Source organism: Lutjanus erythropterus, chromosome 7, assembly GCF_056507025.1.
Source record: "Lutjanus erythropterus isolate fLutEry1 chromosome 7, fLutEry1.hap2, whole genome shotgun sequence".
Classification (NCBI taxonomy): domain Eukaryota; kingdom Metazoa; phylum Chordata; class Actinopteri; order Lutjaniformes; family Lutjanidae; genus Lutjanus; species Lutjanus erythropterus.
In genome coordinates, this window is record NC_139323.1 from 39,217,189 (window position 1) to 39,232,844 (window position 15,656).

General features: G+C 39.9%; 1 protein-coding gene across 3 annotated transcripts in view; it reads right to left on the minus strand.

Moving 5' to 3' along the window:
- pde4ba (phosphodiesterase 4B, cAMP-specific a) overlaps positions 1 to 15,656 on the minus strand; it is a 221,552-nt gene that overhangs the window by 51,549 nt on the left and 154,347 nt on the right. For all 3 annotated transcript variants that reach the window (XM_084723727.1, XM_084723728.1, XM_084723729.1), the window contains one exon: positions 13,542 to 13,594. In XM_084723727.1, the coding sequence (XP_084579853.1) occupies positions 13,542 to 13,594 (53 nt within the window). The remainder of the gene's footprint in view (positions 1 to 13,541; positions 13,595 to 15,656) is intronic.

Consider the following 15,656-nt stretch of genomic DNA (forward strand, 5'->3'; position numbering starts at 1 on the left):
TCTAAAGCCACGTCAATAATAATTTTTTATAGCTGTGTTATCGTACAACTTTATATTAAAAGTGCCATTAAATAGACACGTAACATTATGAGGTAAAATGTTAAAGAAGTCTACACTCCAGAAACGTTTACATTTACTCTAGTTTGAGCTTTAAAATGTTTTCACTGTCTGTGATTAAACTGAATCTAATAGCTGGGTGAGTTACAGTTTGTTATATTCCACAGTGGCACTTTGTTTAAATGTGTTTATTTGACATTAGTGTCAATCAGAAGAGCAGATCTCTGTCAAGAATGATTGTGAAGAACTGGATTTAAGACCCAAACAGCTCACAGGATCATAGACGAGTTGTGAACGGAGTAATGACAATAGTGTTTTCATGCTGGGGTGTGTGACGCAGGTCAGAGCCCGTCTCCTCTTTGTCTCCCTGTCACGGTAAAGGAACTCATTTGTCCACGCAGAAAGATGGATGAACTGCTGTAGAAAAGAGCCTGTGGGGGGTGTCAAAACACCTGTGAGAGTGTGTATGTCTGTATGTCAGTGTGTGTGTGTGTGTGTGTGTGTGTGTGTGTGAGGAAGTTGCTGTTGTCCCAGTGGCCTGTTTCCTCATTAGTGTCACAATCCTGCCCAGTGGGGACTTCCTTCCATGGACAGAAAGGTGTCTGTGTGACAAACACATTCACATTATACTCGCTCCCCCCTTTTTTTTTTACATGCATTTACGAGTTTTATTATGTCGCCTGTACACATCTGCTCACATGTGCATCAACAATGCACCTGTTGCGCCAAGTCTGACGTATGTCTGAACGCAAATCTGTCCTCATTCTGCCTCGTAGTCAAAACAGGGACGCCCCGGAGCGCGAGCGCTATACTAATGGAGGTTTAGGATGAAGAGAACTGTATAAACCCGCTGCTGCCCTGCCCTTAAATCACATTTAACTTGTTGGACTGCATTGTATTATATTGTCGGGTGTGTCTATTATTTTGTCATTTATATTAATGACAGTAGGCTAAATAACAGAAACGACTCTCTGCCTCTGCTTCTCAGCCTCCATACAATTAAATCAACTCCTCTTCAGACAGTCTCAGTGAAAACTGATTATAACCTTCATGAAGGGAGCATTTATTGCAGAACTGTTATATTAGACTGCAATCGTTTTAGCTAGGTGTGCTTAATAAACAGGCAGGTTACTGTATATCAAACCTTCACCCCCTGCAGATATATAGGAACTGTATACAAATTAATGATAAATAAACAAACGCCATCTTGAATTCTTTTTACTTTGCCTTTGTGCAGCTATAAATGACCAAACAAGTTGTAAACCAACTCAGAACTGTCAGATTATGATGACATGTTAGGGATAATAATGACAATGAGGAGGACTGATATTTAGAACACATCTGCAGTAAATCTAGAATAAAAAACTCACAGGCATAAAACTTTGTTGAAATGCTTTTAAGCATATGTTTGATTAAAAAAAAAGCAGATAAAAATACTGATCTGATAATCAATCAGGCTGATAATTGGTTGAGCCCTAGTCATTTTTTATACTGTTCCTTAAATTGGGAAAAAAAAAATCCACATAAGTTTGATCTAGTAGTGGAACAGATCGTGCCCCAAAATAATTTGATTTCAACCCTGGTGTAAAATAATTGGTAAAGGGTGCTCTATCATTAGTGAATGAACAGCAGCAGCTGTAAACTGAATATGACCCTTGTTTTTTAGAAGTCAGGCTGAACTTCACAGGCTGTTGTTATCATTCATTCAGCTATTGTTGGCGAACAGCTGCTACCTGCGTGCTGTTGGAGATGTGCCACTGCTTCCAGCAACATGTACGAAAAGTCCCTATATCTTATTTTCCGATAAACAGCGTCACCTGTGTAGTAAATATCAAAACGTCATGTGAAGGCCCAAACAAACGCGCAACCGTGGATTCCAGGTTATGATAGGAACCCTTTTGTCCTGTATATTTCCATCAGGAAGTGCGTCAAAATTCACTGAAAGAAAAAGAAAAAGAGAACCACTCCAGGATTTACCGTCATCTCTTTATCTGATAATAACACACAGTCAAATGCACATGCTACCTGCATTGGGCTCTATCATGAGGACCTCTCACACAGCCAGTCAGGCATGGACAAACAAAACACACCGCCTGGCTCACACACACACATACACACGTCTACACTCTGCATGTTTACCTTGCTTGAGAGCAGTTGCAGTAAATCAGAGAGGTAAATTATTCTACAGATATCCCAGCTTAACTCGTCAGCTGTCTAAACAGTTCCCGTCAGAGAAACCTAAACCTTCTCACCTTCGCGTAAGTCTTTCTCTGAGGTTTCCAGTCCTCACCCTGCCCAGTGACAGCACACGCTGCCTGGATGCCTGAAGCAGTTTGAGTGGGCTCAGACGTGTTTGAAACCTCCAGTGATTCTGTCTGTTTAATGAAATTTAATCCAGTTTTGGCCTCAAACCTGCATACATGATGCAGGATGAGGTTGTATTACTCTTGTGTCGCGTAATATCTGGGGGTCTGCACGGTAGCCAGGCTGCTGCAGGAGCCCCGGCGAGGCCGTTAAAGTAGCCGGGAGCGGGAAGTAGTTAAGAGGGCAGGTAACACAAGACAACCAGTTACAGAAAATCCGAGACCAACACAGAGAGACACAAGGCCAAGAATACATTTCCCAACACTTGGACACCTGGAGAATGCAGAAGAGAGAGGAGAGGAAAGAAAGAGAAAGGGGGGTTTCGTGGAGGTTTGCTCTGACCAGAATAGAGTCAAGGGTGGAGGAGAAGGAGGGAGTTGCTGCCATAGCAACTGCTCATGTTGGCATTTTGTGGACGTGCACGGCAGAGTGTGAGGCGAGAGACAGAATGACAGGTTGGCAGATACTGTATCTGTGACATTTAGACATAGCTAGCCCTGCCATAATATCCCTCATTGAACTGATGCCATATCAAGACCACGAGGCTGGCAGCGGTCCAGGCATTACCTCACCCGCCAAAGATGGTCTGCTGCCCCACAGGGAATGTAGATGTTATTTCTGACGTGTAATTCCAGAGTCCAAATGACAGCATTAGTAAATTCCTATCAGTCCTGTTCTACTAAATTAATTTGGTAAACAGCTTACAGATGGAAGCTCCGTATCGTCGCCGAATTTCCACGAACTTCATCAACAACTTCTCCCGTCTTTGTACTTTTGAATGATGGGTGATACACCCAAATTCCAGCAACGCAGTGTCATTTGTTGCACATTAAGGGGACAGATCATCCCAAAACACTTATTTCTCCCCTGGCCTGTAGTGCTGTTTATCCATGTAGATTATTTTGGTGTGAGCTGCAGATGTTTGGAGATACCGGCTGTAGAAACATCTGCATTCTCTCCAGTATAATGGGACTTTAAGGCACTTGGCTTGTGGTGCTCAAAGCACCAAAAAAAAGTTAAATAAATAAAATAAATCCATCTGTAAAATTAAAAGCTGTGTGTCACTTTCCAAAAAATGTAACCCTTTCTTCCTTGTAAAAAGAAAGTAGTTCCAGTGGATTCTAAAGTAACTCCAGCAGATTTTACTGCAGAAAGAAAGTAGTTCATTCTGCATTAGAAACTACCCACCTAGTCCCTGTTTTTAGCTTCTCTTAAAACAGTTTCTATTACGCTACTGAGAGCTGTGAGAGTGAACCAGAACATTAAAACTGCAGCTGGACGGCTGAACAATAACCTGAAAGCTGCTAGAAAGCACCATAAAGCCAAAGGGAGCTGCAGATTCAGTTTCTATTTCTGCCGTTCTGCCAATAGATCCCCCTAAATCTTACACACTGGACCTTTAATTTCAGATTTCCTCTTGGAAGTATTAAGTGAGCAGTACATTAAAGCATCTATATGACACTCCAAGATTCAAGGCCCTGATTAAACACAGCAGCAGTGCTCACCCGAGGTTGGTGTTTACCATGTAATGCTCTTGAACAGCACTCAATCAAATCTTGACCTATAAAAAAAACTTTAACCCTTTTGTGCATGCATACACACTTGTTTTAGTAAGATAAACACACTGGTCACCCTGGCAGATATTCGTCTCTATTTGGAGGCAGCGGCCTGCGTCAGTGAGAAGCCCCAGACAGGTGCACCGCTGGAGTTATTGCTACTGAAGCCTCTGGCTTTAGTCAGGCGTGTCACATGACAAACTATTATGAGATCCTGGTAAATAAATGCCTGTGTGTGTGTGTGTCTGTGTGTGTAGAGTGTGTGGAGTAAAGCCGTAGCGCTGCATATAGATATATGATGCAGTGACGTGCAATTTTCCCGCAGCATTCAGTCCTGATCACCACATGAGGCGTCATATATGTTTTTACCAACAACAAAACATACAGAGAGAACATTGTGCCTTAAGGAAGGCTGTTCAGAGGCATCATTAGAGTGTAACGACTGAGGTATAGCAATCAACCCTCGATTTGGCTCATGTCTATTTGCTGCGCTTTGAAGAAACATCGAGCACGGCCAAACTGTTATCATGTCAGACACACAGCGGAGTGCGTCATGACTCCCTGAGGGTTTGCACTTCTGGCTCAACATGTAGGCCGCAGCACCTGTTTATATCCACCAACCCCGACTCTCCATCTCTTATTTCAGCTGGAATCATTTTGTACATGTCGTAGCAGAAGCTTGTCAATTAATTTGCATTTGAATTTGTCATGTTAAACTGTCTGTGAGCTGCACTTTCTTGTAAATTTTATATTTGTGTAGAAGCTAACAGACAGGTCAAACAGATCAATATAGTTCCTCCAAAATACACACCGCCTGTAGGAACAAACATATACACTAAGGATGATAATTATTAATAATCAATGATTGATTATTTGTTGTGTGATCAATCATGTGAAATTTAATCAATCTACTATCAAATAAAGATCTGAAATATAGCAGACATTTTTTTCATGCGATATTATTTTCAGCTGTGCAGTGTTGTCAGAGAATATGCAGGATTTTGTTGTGGGAATAAAGCTTTGGATTGAGGAAAACAAACACTTTTTTTTTTTTCAATTATGATTAATCGACTGATTGTGCTTCCTGAGTTCTTATAATTTGCAGCCTTTATATCCACTATAAAGTTTTTTCTCTGCTCATGCACATTGTACTCATCTGTTTTTGGCAAAAAGTTAAACTTTTTACGTTGTGATCAGTGTCATTCTCCTGCAATAAGGACAGTGGAAATGTGTAATAATCTTCAGGATGGTGGTTGGACCTGTAAGCAGCTACATAGCTTTGACTTTATTTTTTTCCTAGTATGGCTGTTGCCCTGTTTATTGTACCCTCGTCTCAGTCTGGTTAGCCAGATCTTTACATACATGTCACTTAAATTTGATTAAAGTATCACATGAATCAGCCACATCGTAAACATTAATGACAGGTGTATGGATATTATGAGAAGTCTGTCTTGTTTCCACCTCCACATCTCCAGCCCTCTTTCCTGTTTTCCCTGAATCATATCTCCTCCGGCACCTTCTTGCTTATTCTTCCTCCCCTCTGAGGAAACCTCTTATCTCTCCTGCCCTCTCACCTCATCACTCCTCATCTCCTCCTTTCATCCCTCCTCCTGCTCTGTCTCTCTTGTCCTCCTCTCTGTGACCTCCTCAGCGCATTCCTGCACGCACTGGGCCACTGTACAGTACAGGAGTGCAGGGCTGTCTGAGGCCTGAGTTAAATAACATTCATAAAGAGATTGATGAGCTGCTCTTTATTCTCTCTGCCCTTTGCTCTCTGAAGTCCTGCTGACATGGAGAGTAGCTTGGATTAAACTGATCTTATATACGTTTCCATGACTTGGTGAAATTATGCAGGAAAGATAATTTTTCTTGTTTTTAACTTTGCAGCCAGAACAACAGACATTATGCAGTTTTTAAGTTGATGTTATGTAACTGAGGATGGGCAGTGGAGGATAAAACATTCTTATACCTTAAAAGTTGAGGGTAACAGTTGTTTTAAGATTCATCAGAATGAGTTTGCAGCTCATGAAAAATTAAGCCGTTTGTTTTATTTTCTGATCTGGTTCTTTACAGACAACTAAAACCAGAGCTCAGAAGATTAGTTGAGGATCTTCCCGGATAAAAGAAGCATAATCTGAATACCAACCGATATAATTAACCCTTCCCTGGCTGACTCCGGCAAACTCTCAGAGGCAGGTCTGATGAGGACACATTTCACTCCTGAATTTGTAGGATGTGTCACATGGAAGTACTAGTGTATTTTGTTTTCGCACTCAGTAAACAGAGGTGCCAAGCACGCACTCCAGCTGTGTCTGCCCCAGCTGCGCCCTGTTACCACTGTATGACACACAGAGAAACAGAAAGAAAACCAGATGGACATGGATTCACAAAATTCTTCAAAGATGAGAGGAGTTCAGCAGAATCCAGCACTCTGTTACGAGAGTTGAAGACTAATTTTATTCATGATTTTGTATAAGACAAGCATCAATTTGATGACATCTAAAATGAGCATTTTCTCTATAGACTCATATGAGACCCTGCCCTCTTCCTGTATTTCCTTATTTTCTCTTTATTCTTGACTTGGTGGAAGAAAGGTCAGGGGATCACCAAAGTCAGAGGGATTCATCCTCTGGGGACCATGAATCTCTGTCCAAAATTTCATGGCAATCCAAGCAACAGCTGTTGAGATATTTCAGTCCGGACCAAAGAGGTGGACAGACCGCCTGATCGACATTACCATCCACAGAGTCCTGCCGCCAGCGTGGCCAAAAATCAGTCGACAACAGTCAACAACTCTTGTACAGACAAAGAACTTCCACAGCAGCACTAAATTTATCCACTGTTGTATTTTAATAACAAGCTTTTACCAAAGACCGGAGTCGTTCCGTAAGAATTTCCTGGTTCATACTGTCCATCCCATAAGCCTTGTTCTTATGTGTACACCGTATACAGCAACTATGTTTTTTTACCCTATTGCATAAGAGTTTCACATTGTCCAAACACCTTTCACCCACTCAGTTATCTCACACTTATTGTGTAGTGTTGACGAAACAGCAGCTCTGAGCTTTGAGCTTCTTTTTGAGAAAATGTCACGGGGGGTCCGCTCGCCTCGTATGAAAACACTGATACAATGGAAAGGCACCATGGGATTCAAAAAGGCAACTCGTTGACACCTTTCCACGCTACCGAGCGGCCCAACACACACAGAATGCGTATGGGAATAAGGTCGGGGGAGTTCAAGAGCCCTTTGCCTCGCGTGTATCCTGTATGACAGCGTTTCATCACAGAGGCCGGCTTGACTAGGAAGCCGGGTCACACCTCTGCGAGGTTCTCACAGCTAAATGCTGCAAAAATGGGACAGAATATTTCCTGGCTCCGCTGCAACACCGAACAGCTGCTTTGGATCAGTGGATCTCTATTCTGTGGAAATTTTCATTACATGTAGAGGAGGACCTCACTAACCTGTTTGTGATTGTGACGTGATAACAGCTCCGTGAAAACAATGAGCCTCCGTCACACTTTTCATTATTGCACTAAATTACAGGAGTGTTGAAAGACAGAAATCTGAGGACCTTTTTTTTTTTTAAATTACATCTGAAAACTAATTTGAAAGCAGTGAAAGTTACAAGTGACATAATATAGAAAGCTACTATTAAGCTATTTTTTTTTTATAATTTTTCAGGCAAAATGGCAGAAAATGCTGTTTTCAGTCTGTCAGAAACTGAGATTTCCTGCTTTTCTTCATTTATTATTATTACAAATTAAACTGAATATCTTTAAGTTTTAGACTGGCAAAACAAGACATTTAATGATATCACCCTGAACTTTTAAAAACTGGGATGGACATTTTCAGGTATTTTCTACATTAAACATGACACTAACTTCAGACTTTGTTGTTATGTAATAACTCCTAACAAAAGAAGGTATGTACTGTAAAAAAATGTCTGTCCATTGGCCTTTTACACAAACGTTCAAATTATAAACCGTCTTATCTACTTTAGATTATCTGTGCCATGTTCACCTTTATCTCGTGAGAAAATAACAAAGTGTTTTGCAGTATTTTTCCTTCCCAGTATGGCGTAGCGGAGTGTGTTGTAACAAAGACACTGGTCATGATAAGTTTGAACAAATAGCCGGGACAACATCACAGTCTGTACTTTCATGCCATGACAGTAAAACATTAGAACTTGATGTGCTGATAAATACATAATTAGCAGCACACACAGTTCTGTGGGTATTTCCACTCGCTGATGAATGAGGTTATGGGCGGGACCTGATAACACTGACAGAATTGGTCCAGGTAGTACAAACAACAAATACTGACGGAACAATGGCACCTTGCAGGAATGAACCGAGTTCATTTGCAAAAACAGATGAACACCAGTTTTACTGACATTGCCTGAGTGCACATTTAAAAACACAATTCTAATTTATTTTATTTCTTTAAGAGAGAAATATTGTATCAAAACAACCTAAAACCTGTTTGACTGATAATCTTTGGAGTGCGCCAAAAAAAAAAAAAAAGAAAAAGAAAGAAAATGCAGACTTTGCAAAAGAACCATGCAACATAAACTGCTTGAACAAAGCAAAAACATTTTTAAAGAAGATGCCTAATTTACATATAACTTCTGGCTTATCTTTAAAAACAAGGATGGCTGGTTTAAATAGTACTTTTCCACATTATTCACTGTGTGATCTAAACATCATAATGCCAGCTGTGTTTTCTGAGAAGACTTCTAGAACAGATAATAGATGATCAGCTTCACTATTTGCATATTAAGTGATAACACAGTCGATTATGCAAGGTTTGGAAGTGTAGGCTGTATTAATTGGTAGTGAATAAATTAACTTCATATTTTGACTACAGGGTTATGGATGCACTTGATTTAATTGTTTTGCAATATAAAAACGCCCACATGATTACTTTGCTATAAAACATAGCCTCTTACACAATTACAGTGTACAGTAAATTGAGGTCAGACTAGTGAGATATTTCTTTGGAGTTGTTATTTCCACTTCACTCAGGAAGGTGCACCTGTCTTCCGTCTCATGACTTAACATTCATTTGATTTGTCTCATGAATGGCGTTCAAAACATGCAAGCTATGCTGCTGTTGCCGTACATTACTCATCTGTCTGTGCACAACATTAGAAGAATTACATGTGCGTCGTGAGAGAGGGTGAAACAGGTTCACCTGTGTGTAACGCAGAGTGATTGTGCAGGACTGCAGGTATTTACGTATCATATCATTGTGTCAGCATGTGCATGTTTGTGCAGTGTGTGGGCACACACAATAGGCCTTTGTCTCCCTGCATCCTATTTTTCTCTTGTGGGCTGACACAGACATTCATACACTCACACACACACACACACACACACACACACACACACCTCATCTACACACAGTTCCTCCTGGCTTCCGTCAAGTTACAACAGTTTAGAGACAGCAAAACAGGAACAATCTGATCTTCTCTTCCTGCCTCACGCTTCCTGCCCTCCCCCTCCTCCCCCTCCTCCCCCACCTCCTCCTTTGGTGATGATAAAGAGAGAAAAAGACACAAACAGATGAATGAAAAGGAAAAATAAAGACTAAACGGGATGAAAATGAATAAGAGAGAGAGAGAGAGAGAGAGAGAGAGTGGCAAGGCAGGTATGGCTGTGGATGTGTGTGTGGTCAGCAGAGAGGATATGACCTGAAGTTTTACGCAAACAGTTGTGATTCAGCGGTGCGGGTGTTGATGCACGCACCCCAAACACAAGAATTTAAAGCATTTACCAGTAAGACCCTGGACTGAAACTATGAAATGACTATTTATTCTTCCAGTGATATAAAACGGGCTTTTGCACCATAATAGTCTGATTTTAATCAAAAATATAATATGCAGCATTTTCCTAAAACAACAACATATAGACTCATATAACAATAACCCCGTTAAATCATCACTCATGACCTAGAAGTGTGTGGTGGAGTCTGTATCTGCAGAAACTTCTGCTCTCTGCCTTTATTTTCATACTTTTCTCACAGCAGAAATTTTGGCATGAAGTAGTAAACACAAGTGTTACCAGTGATACTAATTTGGGTTCCTTTTTTTTATTCAGGTCAAGCAGAGTCAGAGTTCTGCTGCTGTGCATGTTGGCTCACTGGAGAGGCTCTGATACACTAATGGGATTTTAATTAATATTATTGGTAACACCTCTGTTGATTTATTTTCTCTTGATTGAGTAATCACTTGCAACTAGCAACAAATTCTATAATACAATAACAATACTACAATAAAATGAGAAAATGTTTAAGAAAACATTAATGCAATGGTTGCATTTAAAGTAATGAAGGAACAATTCATTTATCAAAATGCAACAGAATGGTTTTTTTATGTGTTCTTGTGGAAACTGTAAGAAATCTGTTTTTGTAGCTCTGGCAGACAAGACTTGTTAGTAGGATACATTTCTTGTTTTTTTTTTTTGTTTTTTTTTTAAGGGATTTGATATATAATAACTAAAAGATAAAATGATGCCTTTTAAGCCTAAAATAATACACTTCCTGTATAACTTCATGTCAATCATTGCTATGATATGGTTCAAATAAAAACAGCTGATAGAATAATGCAGGCCAAAACTTCACTTCACTTTATGCATAAAAATGATGAGTGGTCTGTATACTTGCAGAGCCCCTGCAGTCTAAACCTCGGTGACGTGCTGCAAAAGAAATTCAGTTGATCATAATGCGTAATTTAGTGACGAACTGGTTTGCCCTCAGACAGAAAGGTCATAATGCACGTTATGGAGCTGCTTTACCAGGTATGCACACTTACACACATTTCTCACAACTCTCTGACACACACATACACACACACACACACACACACACACACACACACACAAACACACACACACACACACACACACACACACACACACACAGCACCTGATGAGCTGTGGTTCAGAAGAAGGAAGTGAAAACTCAGTCCATCTGCTTTGACAGGAAGTCAACAGAAGCCACATACAGGCATGCTGACGTCAATCAGAGCCACAGGAACACCTCCCCACAGCACACACACACATACACACACTCACATTACTCACAATGATGCATACATGCCACATTATACACTCATTCCAATCATACACCTTAACAATCCGCAGTTGCAAAAAGACATACTTTAAATGCCATCACGCGCTGAATACTTCATACTCACCGCACGCACATGCACTGTATAAAGTTACTGTATAAAGACTATCAAGTCACAGGTTTCTTCTTTTTCAACAACATGAATTCATGCATTTCAGTAATAAAACCTATAAAGCAATAAAAATGCATAAAACAAGAATTTAGTCAGTTTGATTAAATATACTGGAAGAAAAATATGCTCTTTTGTTTTGTGCAGAAGAAAACATTATTATCTTTGCGGAACTGACTGAGGCCTCGTTTTCACTAGTTCTACTTTGATAACCTGAGATGGTTTCATGTAAAACATGTTGGTTAGCCCTTTTTGATGGTGAACTACGCTCACTGTTCTCAGTTTCGTTGTTGCTCATCCTGGTCCGTCTTTACACAGCAACACATGTCACTGTTGTCAATGTTCTGCCTTGACAATGGGAACATCTGCCTACAGATAAAGGTCTGATACTTCATCATTTTGTCAAAACAACGCATAATTTTTTCATCAGTGCCAATAATTATGCAATATCACATGAAAGAGAGGGAGGGTGCTGTTGTACTGAATATCAGCATGGCTGTGATCCCATTGTAGGCACAAGGCTGCACAGCAAGCTTATGGTGAAAATAGTTAAGGAAAAGACGTTATAATTGAACTGTTTAAGCCATGTATAGACTATATTTATGCAAATCATATCATAACCATAACACGTTTGCATGTAAATGCTGGTATCTTCTCTGATTAACACTGATAATACTGCTGTTCTTGTATCCTACTCTGTACTGTGTCAGATTAAAAAGTGTGTGACAGTAATAAACCTTGTCCTGTCTGTGGTCTCTACCTGTTAGTCATTGTAACGTTAATCTAACGGTTATTAAAATACCTGTAAAGAGGAGTGAGACGTAGTTAAATGTCCAGGTGCTGTTGTACTCAATATCAGCACTCGTGTAACATCTCTTGTTGACCACAACATGTTGCCTACTATAAGTGAAGGAAGACAAAACAAACTTTTAACAGCTACTTTTCATCTTCCAGGAGATGATACTCAGGGTGGTTTATCACTAAATTAACAGAATAATTTCCCCAAAATGTACAAATGTCTGAGAGAAAGACCAGTCCACTCTATTTTTGCACCTGGCAAACAAATATATGTCTCTTTCTGCTAAATGCGCCACTGCATTCACCAACTAGTCACTTGTTTTTTGTTTTTTTTAAAGAAATTTTTCACTGAAACAGCTTCTTGTGACCACAAAATGAAGATATGAGGGCAGCGAAAGTGAACCAAAACAAAAAAGTTACAGCAGGACAGATAAACAAAGAGGTGAAACTCAGTATAAACCTCCATAAAGCCGTAGAAAGGTATATATTTTCTTTAAGTTTGTTAGGAATTATGCCTCTCACAATGTCACATATTTTTATATTGTCATTTGATGCATTGTTATTATAAATATATTGATTATAGCCGATGCAGTTCTCTTTCTGAAATCTCCTTACTGTCCATTACAGTAATCATCAGAACTAAATGTCTCACACCAGCCTCAAGCCTAACCTAAACCTAATTCTAAACCAAGTCTTAACCATGAAACAGTCCTTCGACCGGTCTTCATAATGCCTGCAGGAATGTCCTTTCTACCATCATTTAAAACTGAAAATGTTCCTCAAGACGACAGCAATACAAAGCCTACACACACGCAGGATACAGAAAAAGCACACAGTCAAATGTCTGTAGGTTAAAGTGTGTGTAAACCCACATTTATTTTATGTGTATTTGTGTGTGTACAGCAAGCAACCTCGGCTGAGCAGAATCTAGTATCACACAGACAAGAAATATTCACAAGCAGTACACATTTTGCAACCACACACACTCACAAGCGTGGTGCTCATGTCATCATCTGCGCTTGCACACACTCACACACTGCCTCTCACTGGTGCAGACGTGTAGATGCACACACACACTGTACAAACACACACAGCTGCTTAAACTCAGCCGCGATAACAGAAAAAAAAGGGAGGTTTGCTGTTATCTCTGAGTGAGCTGCGTTAATAGACCACGCTGTGTGTGCGCCTGCATGCGCATGAGTGTTTGTCTGACATACCGCTTCAATTGTGTTTGAACAAGGTTAATGAGCTCGATGACAAAATAGTCTCGACTCCCAATGTTGGAGCTGCAGACAGATGGCGAAAAAAGTGAAAGTCGTCACGTACGCGAGTTCTTGAGCAAAGGACGGGATGAAGGAGAGAGGGAGGAGGGAGGGACGGGAAAATAATGAGAACAAGGAAAAATGGTGGCAGGAGAAAGTTCAGGCCAGATGTAAACCAGATAAAAAGTAAGGAAAAAAAAAACATGTTCATGATGCAGCTTTGCAGAAGTCAGACACACAGCAGGACATTCCTCTGAGCCTCTTACCTGGGAGACAAACTCTGGTGATTGGAGGCTGAGTTGTTGCTGCAGGAGACCTCCTGAAAGAAGGAAAAAAAAGAAAAAGAAAGATGTTAAAAAAAATCAAAACTAAATATCCTACACATGTGCTGCATATAATTTTAATCATATATAAGTTCTAACAGGAATGTGAGAACTTAAAAGGTCAGTCATTTGAGTTAAAAGAATAATTCAACCTTTGTATGGCAAAATAAATACAAAGCTAAAGACAGCAGGTAGTTAGCTTAGCTTAGCATAAAGACTGGAAACAGGGGGAAACAGCTAGCATGGCTGTCCTAATGTAGGACAACAGCTCAGTACTGAACATGTGCCACACTACTGAAACCACAATCTACGCCCACAGTTTGTCTGGGGTTTTTTTTTTTCACTTCCTTTTTTGGATTAAACAAACAAGTGATAACGTGTTAATTTGTGAACTTTAGTGGTGCTGGAAGGCAAATTTATCTACCTTAGGCCTGACCAATAAAACAGCGGTGATATGCCTCGTCAAAAGACACTTCATCAACAGCTATCAGAAAAACTGTTCATAAAACGTTTCACTTAAATGCATTAAATGCAAACTGCCATGAAAGCACATATGAAATAAAAATAAAATAAACAGTATTTCATATCTCTTGATGATGTTGCAGCACCGAAAGCCAGACATTTAACAATTACATCAGTTACATCGACACATGTGACACAAGAACAGAAACAGAGCAGAGTGACAGAGTGAGTGCAGACGGAGAGGAAAACTCAATCAATACGCTGATCCAGATTGATGCACCGTTACATCCTTAGCATCACATTGACACGAAACATCTTCTCATCGAACTCTAATCACAAAAGCGAATGAGCGTAATTTCCAAAATGTCCAAGTTCTCCTTTGACTGTGACAGACGTCTTTGTCTGTTCGAGGAATTAACATGGGATCTTCACTGCTTTTAACCATGTTATTCCCTGCATCTCCCTGTAGCTCGTCCACCTGGATGTCAATGTTTTCCCTAAATTATATATCCATGTCCATAATGCTGTGTGTCTGTCGGAGGTAAAATGTATGTTATACATAAAATAAATGGTTAAAACCTCAGTGTGAGTGTGTTAACTTGACCTGGAAGGAAGGAATATGATTACTGATGGTTTACTTTACAGTTATCCTATAATTACTGTAAACTTGTATTATAAAATATAAAGTGTTGCATTTTTCAGAGGTTTTTATACTGTTATTTCACAATTTCACCTGCCATTATGTTAGGTAAACCTATTATAACAGCAGGTGACTTTAACGCCGCCAGTCTCAAACTATGAATGAGTAGTAAATCATTTCCATCTGACTGAACCATCTCAGCTGCTCTTACCAGGTTATGCAAAAATGTGTGATTGTCTAATGTACGGAGAGGACAAAACTCCGAGGCTAGGAATTATATTTTCTATTCAAACTTGCACAAAAGCTACTCCTAGAATAGGCGTTATCTGGGTTACTCAAGAAGTACTTTCAAATTCATAACATGATTTATAGTAACACCGGCCGTCCCTCTGTCCAGTCATCATATAAAACCCCTCCATGTTAATGATTCTTTACCTCTTACCTGAAAATGATTGACTGAGATGACTAATTCTAAAACAGAATCTTTTTTTTCCCTTTTAAAAAAATATAAATAGTGAATCAGTTACATCCTTTGCAACAGTCTGGGAAGCTTACAAAAAAAAAACCCACATGCAGGGGGTGGCTCGTCAGTTTTGTGACTAATCGGTGTCCTGACTAACAACATAAATAAAATGATATATGGTAATTTGTCAGAATACTTTAAGTAAAAATGTGGCATCTTGAGGGGACAAAAGATTGTGCAGGATCTGTTTGTCTGAGACTGGCAGCTGAAGAGTCAGCAGCTGACTGTGTATTGATGCATTTCCTTTCAGCAGGGACTCGTCGATCATCTTCTAAATCTTCTGTGTGACTTAGTTCAATAATTGTGCGCATTAAAGGGTTAGTCCATGCTTGTGTTCTCGTGTTCGTGTGTTTCAGTCTCTGCTCTTGTCTATATGTGGGAGACAAATGTAGGTCAGAGTCAGACTGTCTTCAAGTATTCAATACGGCAAACT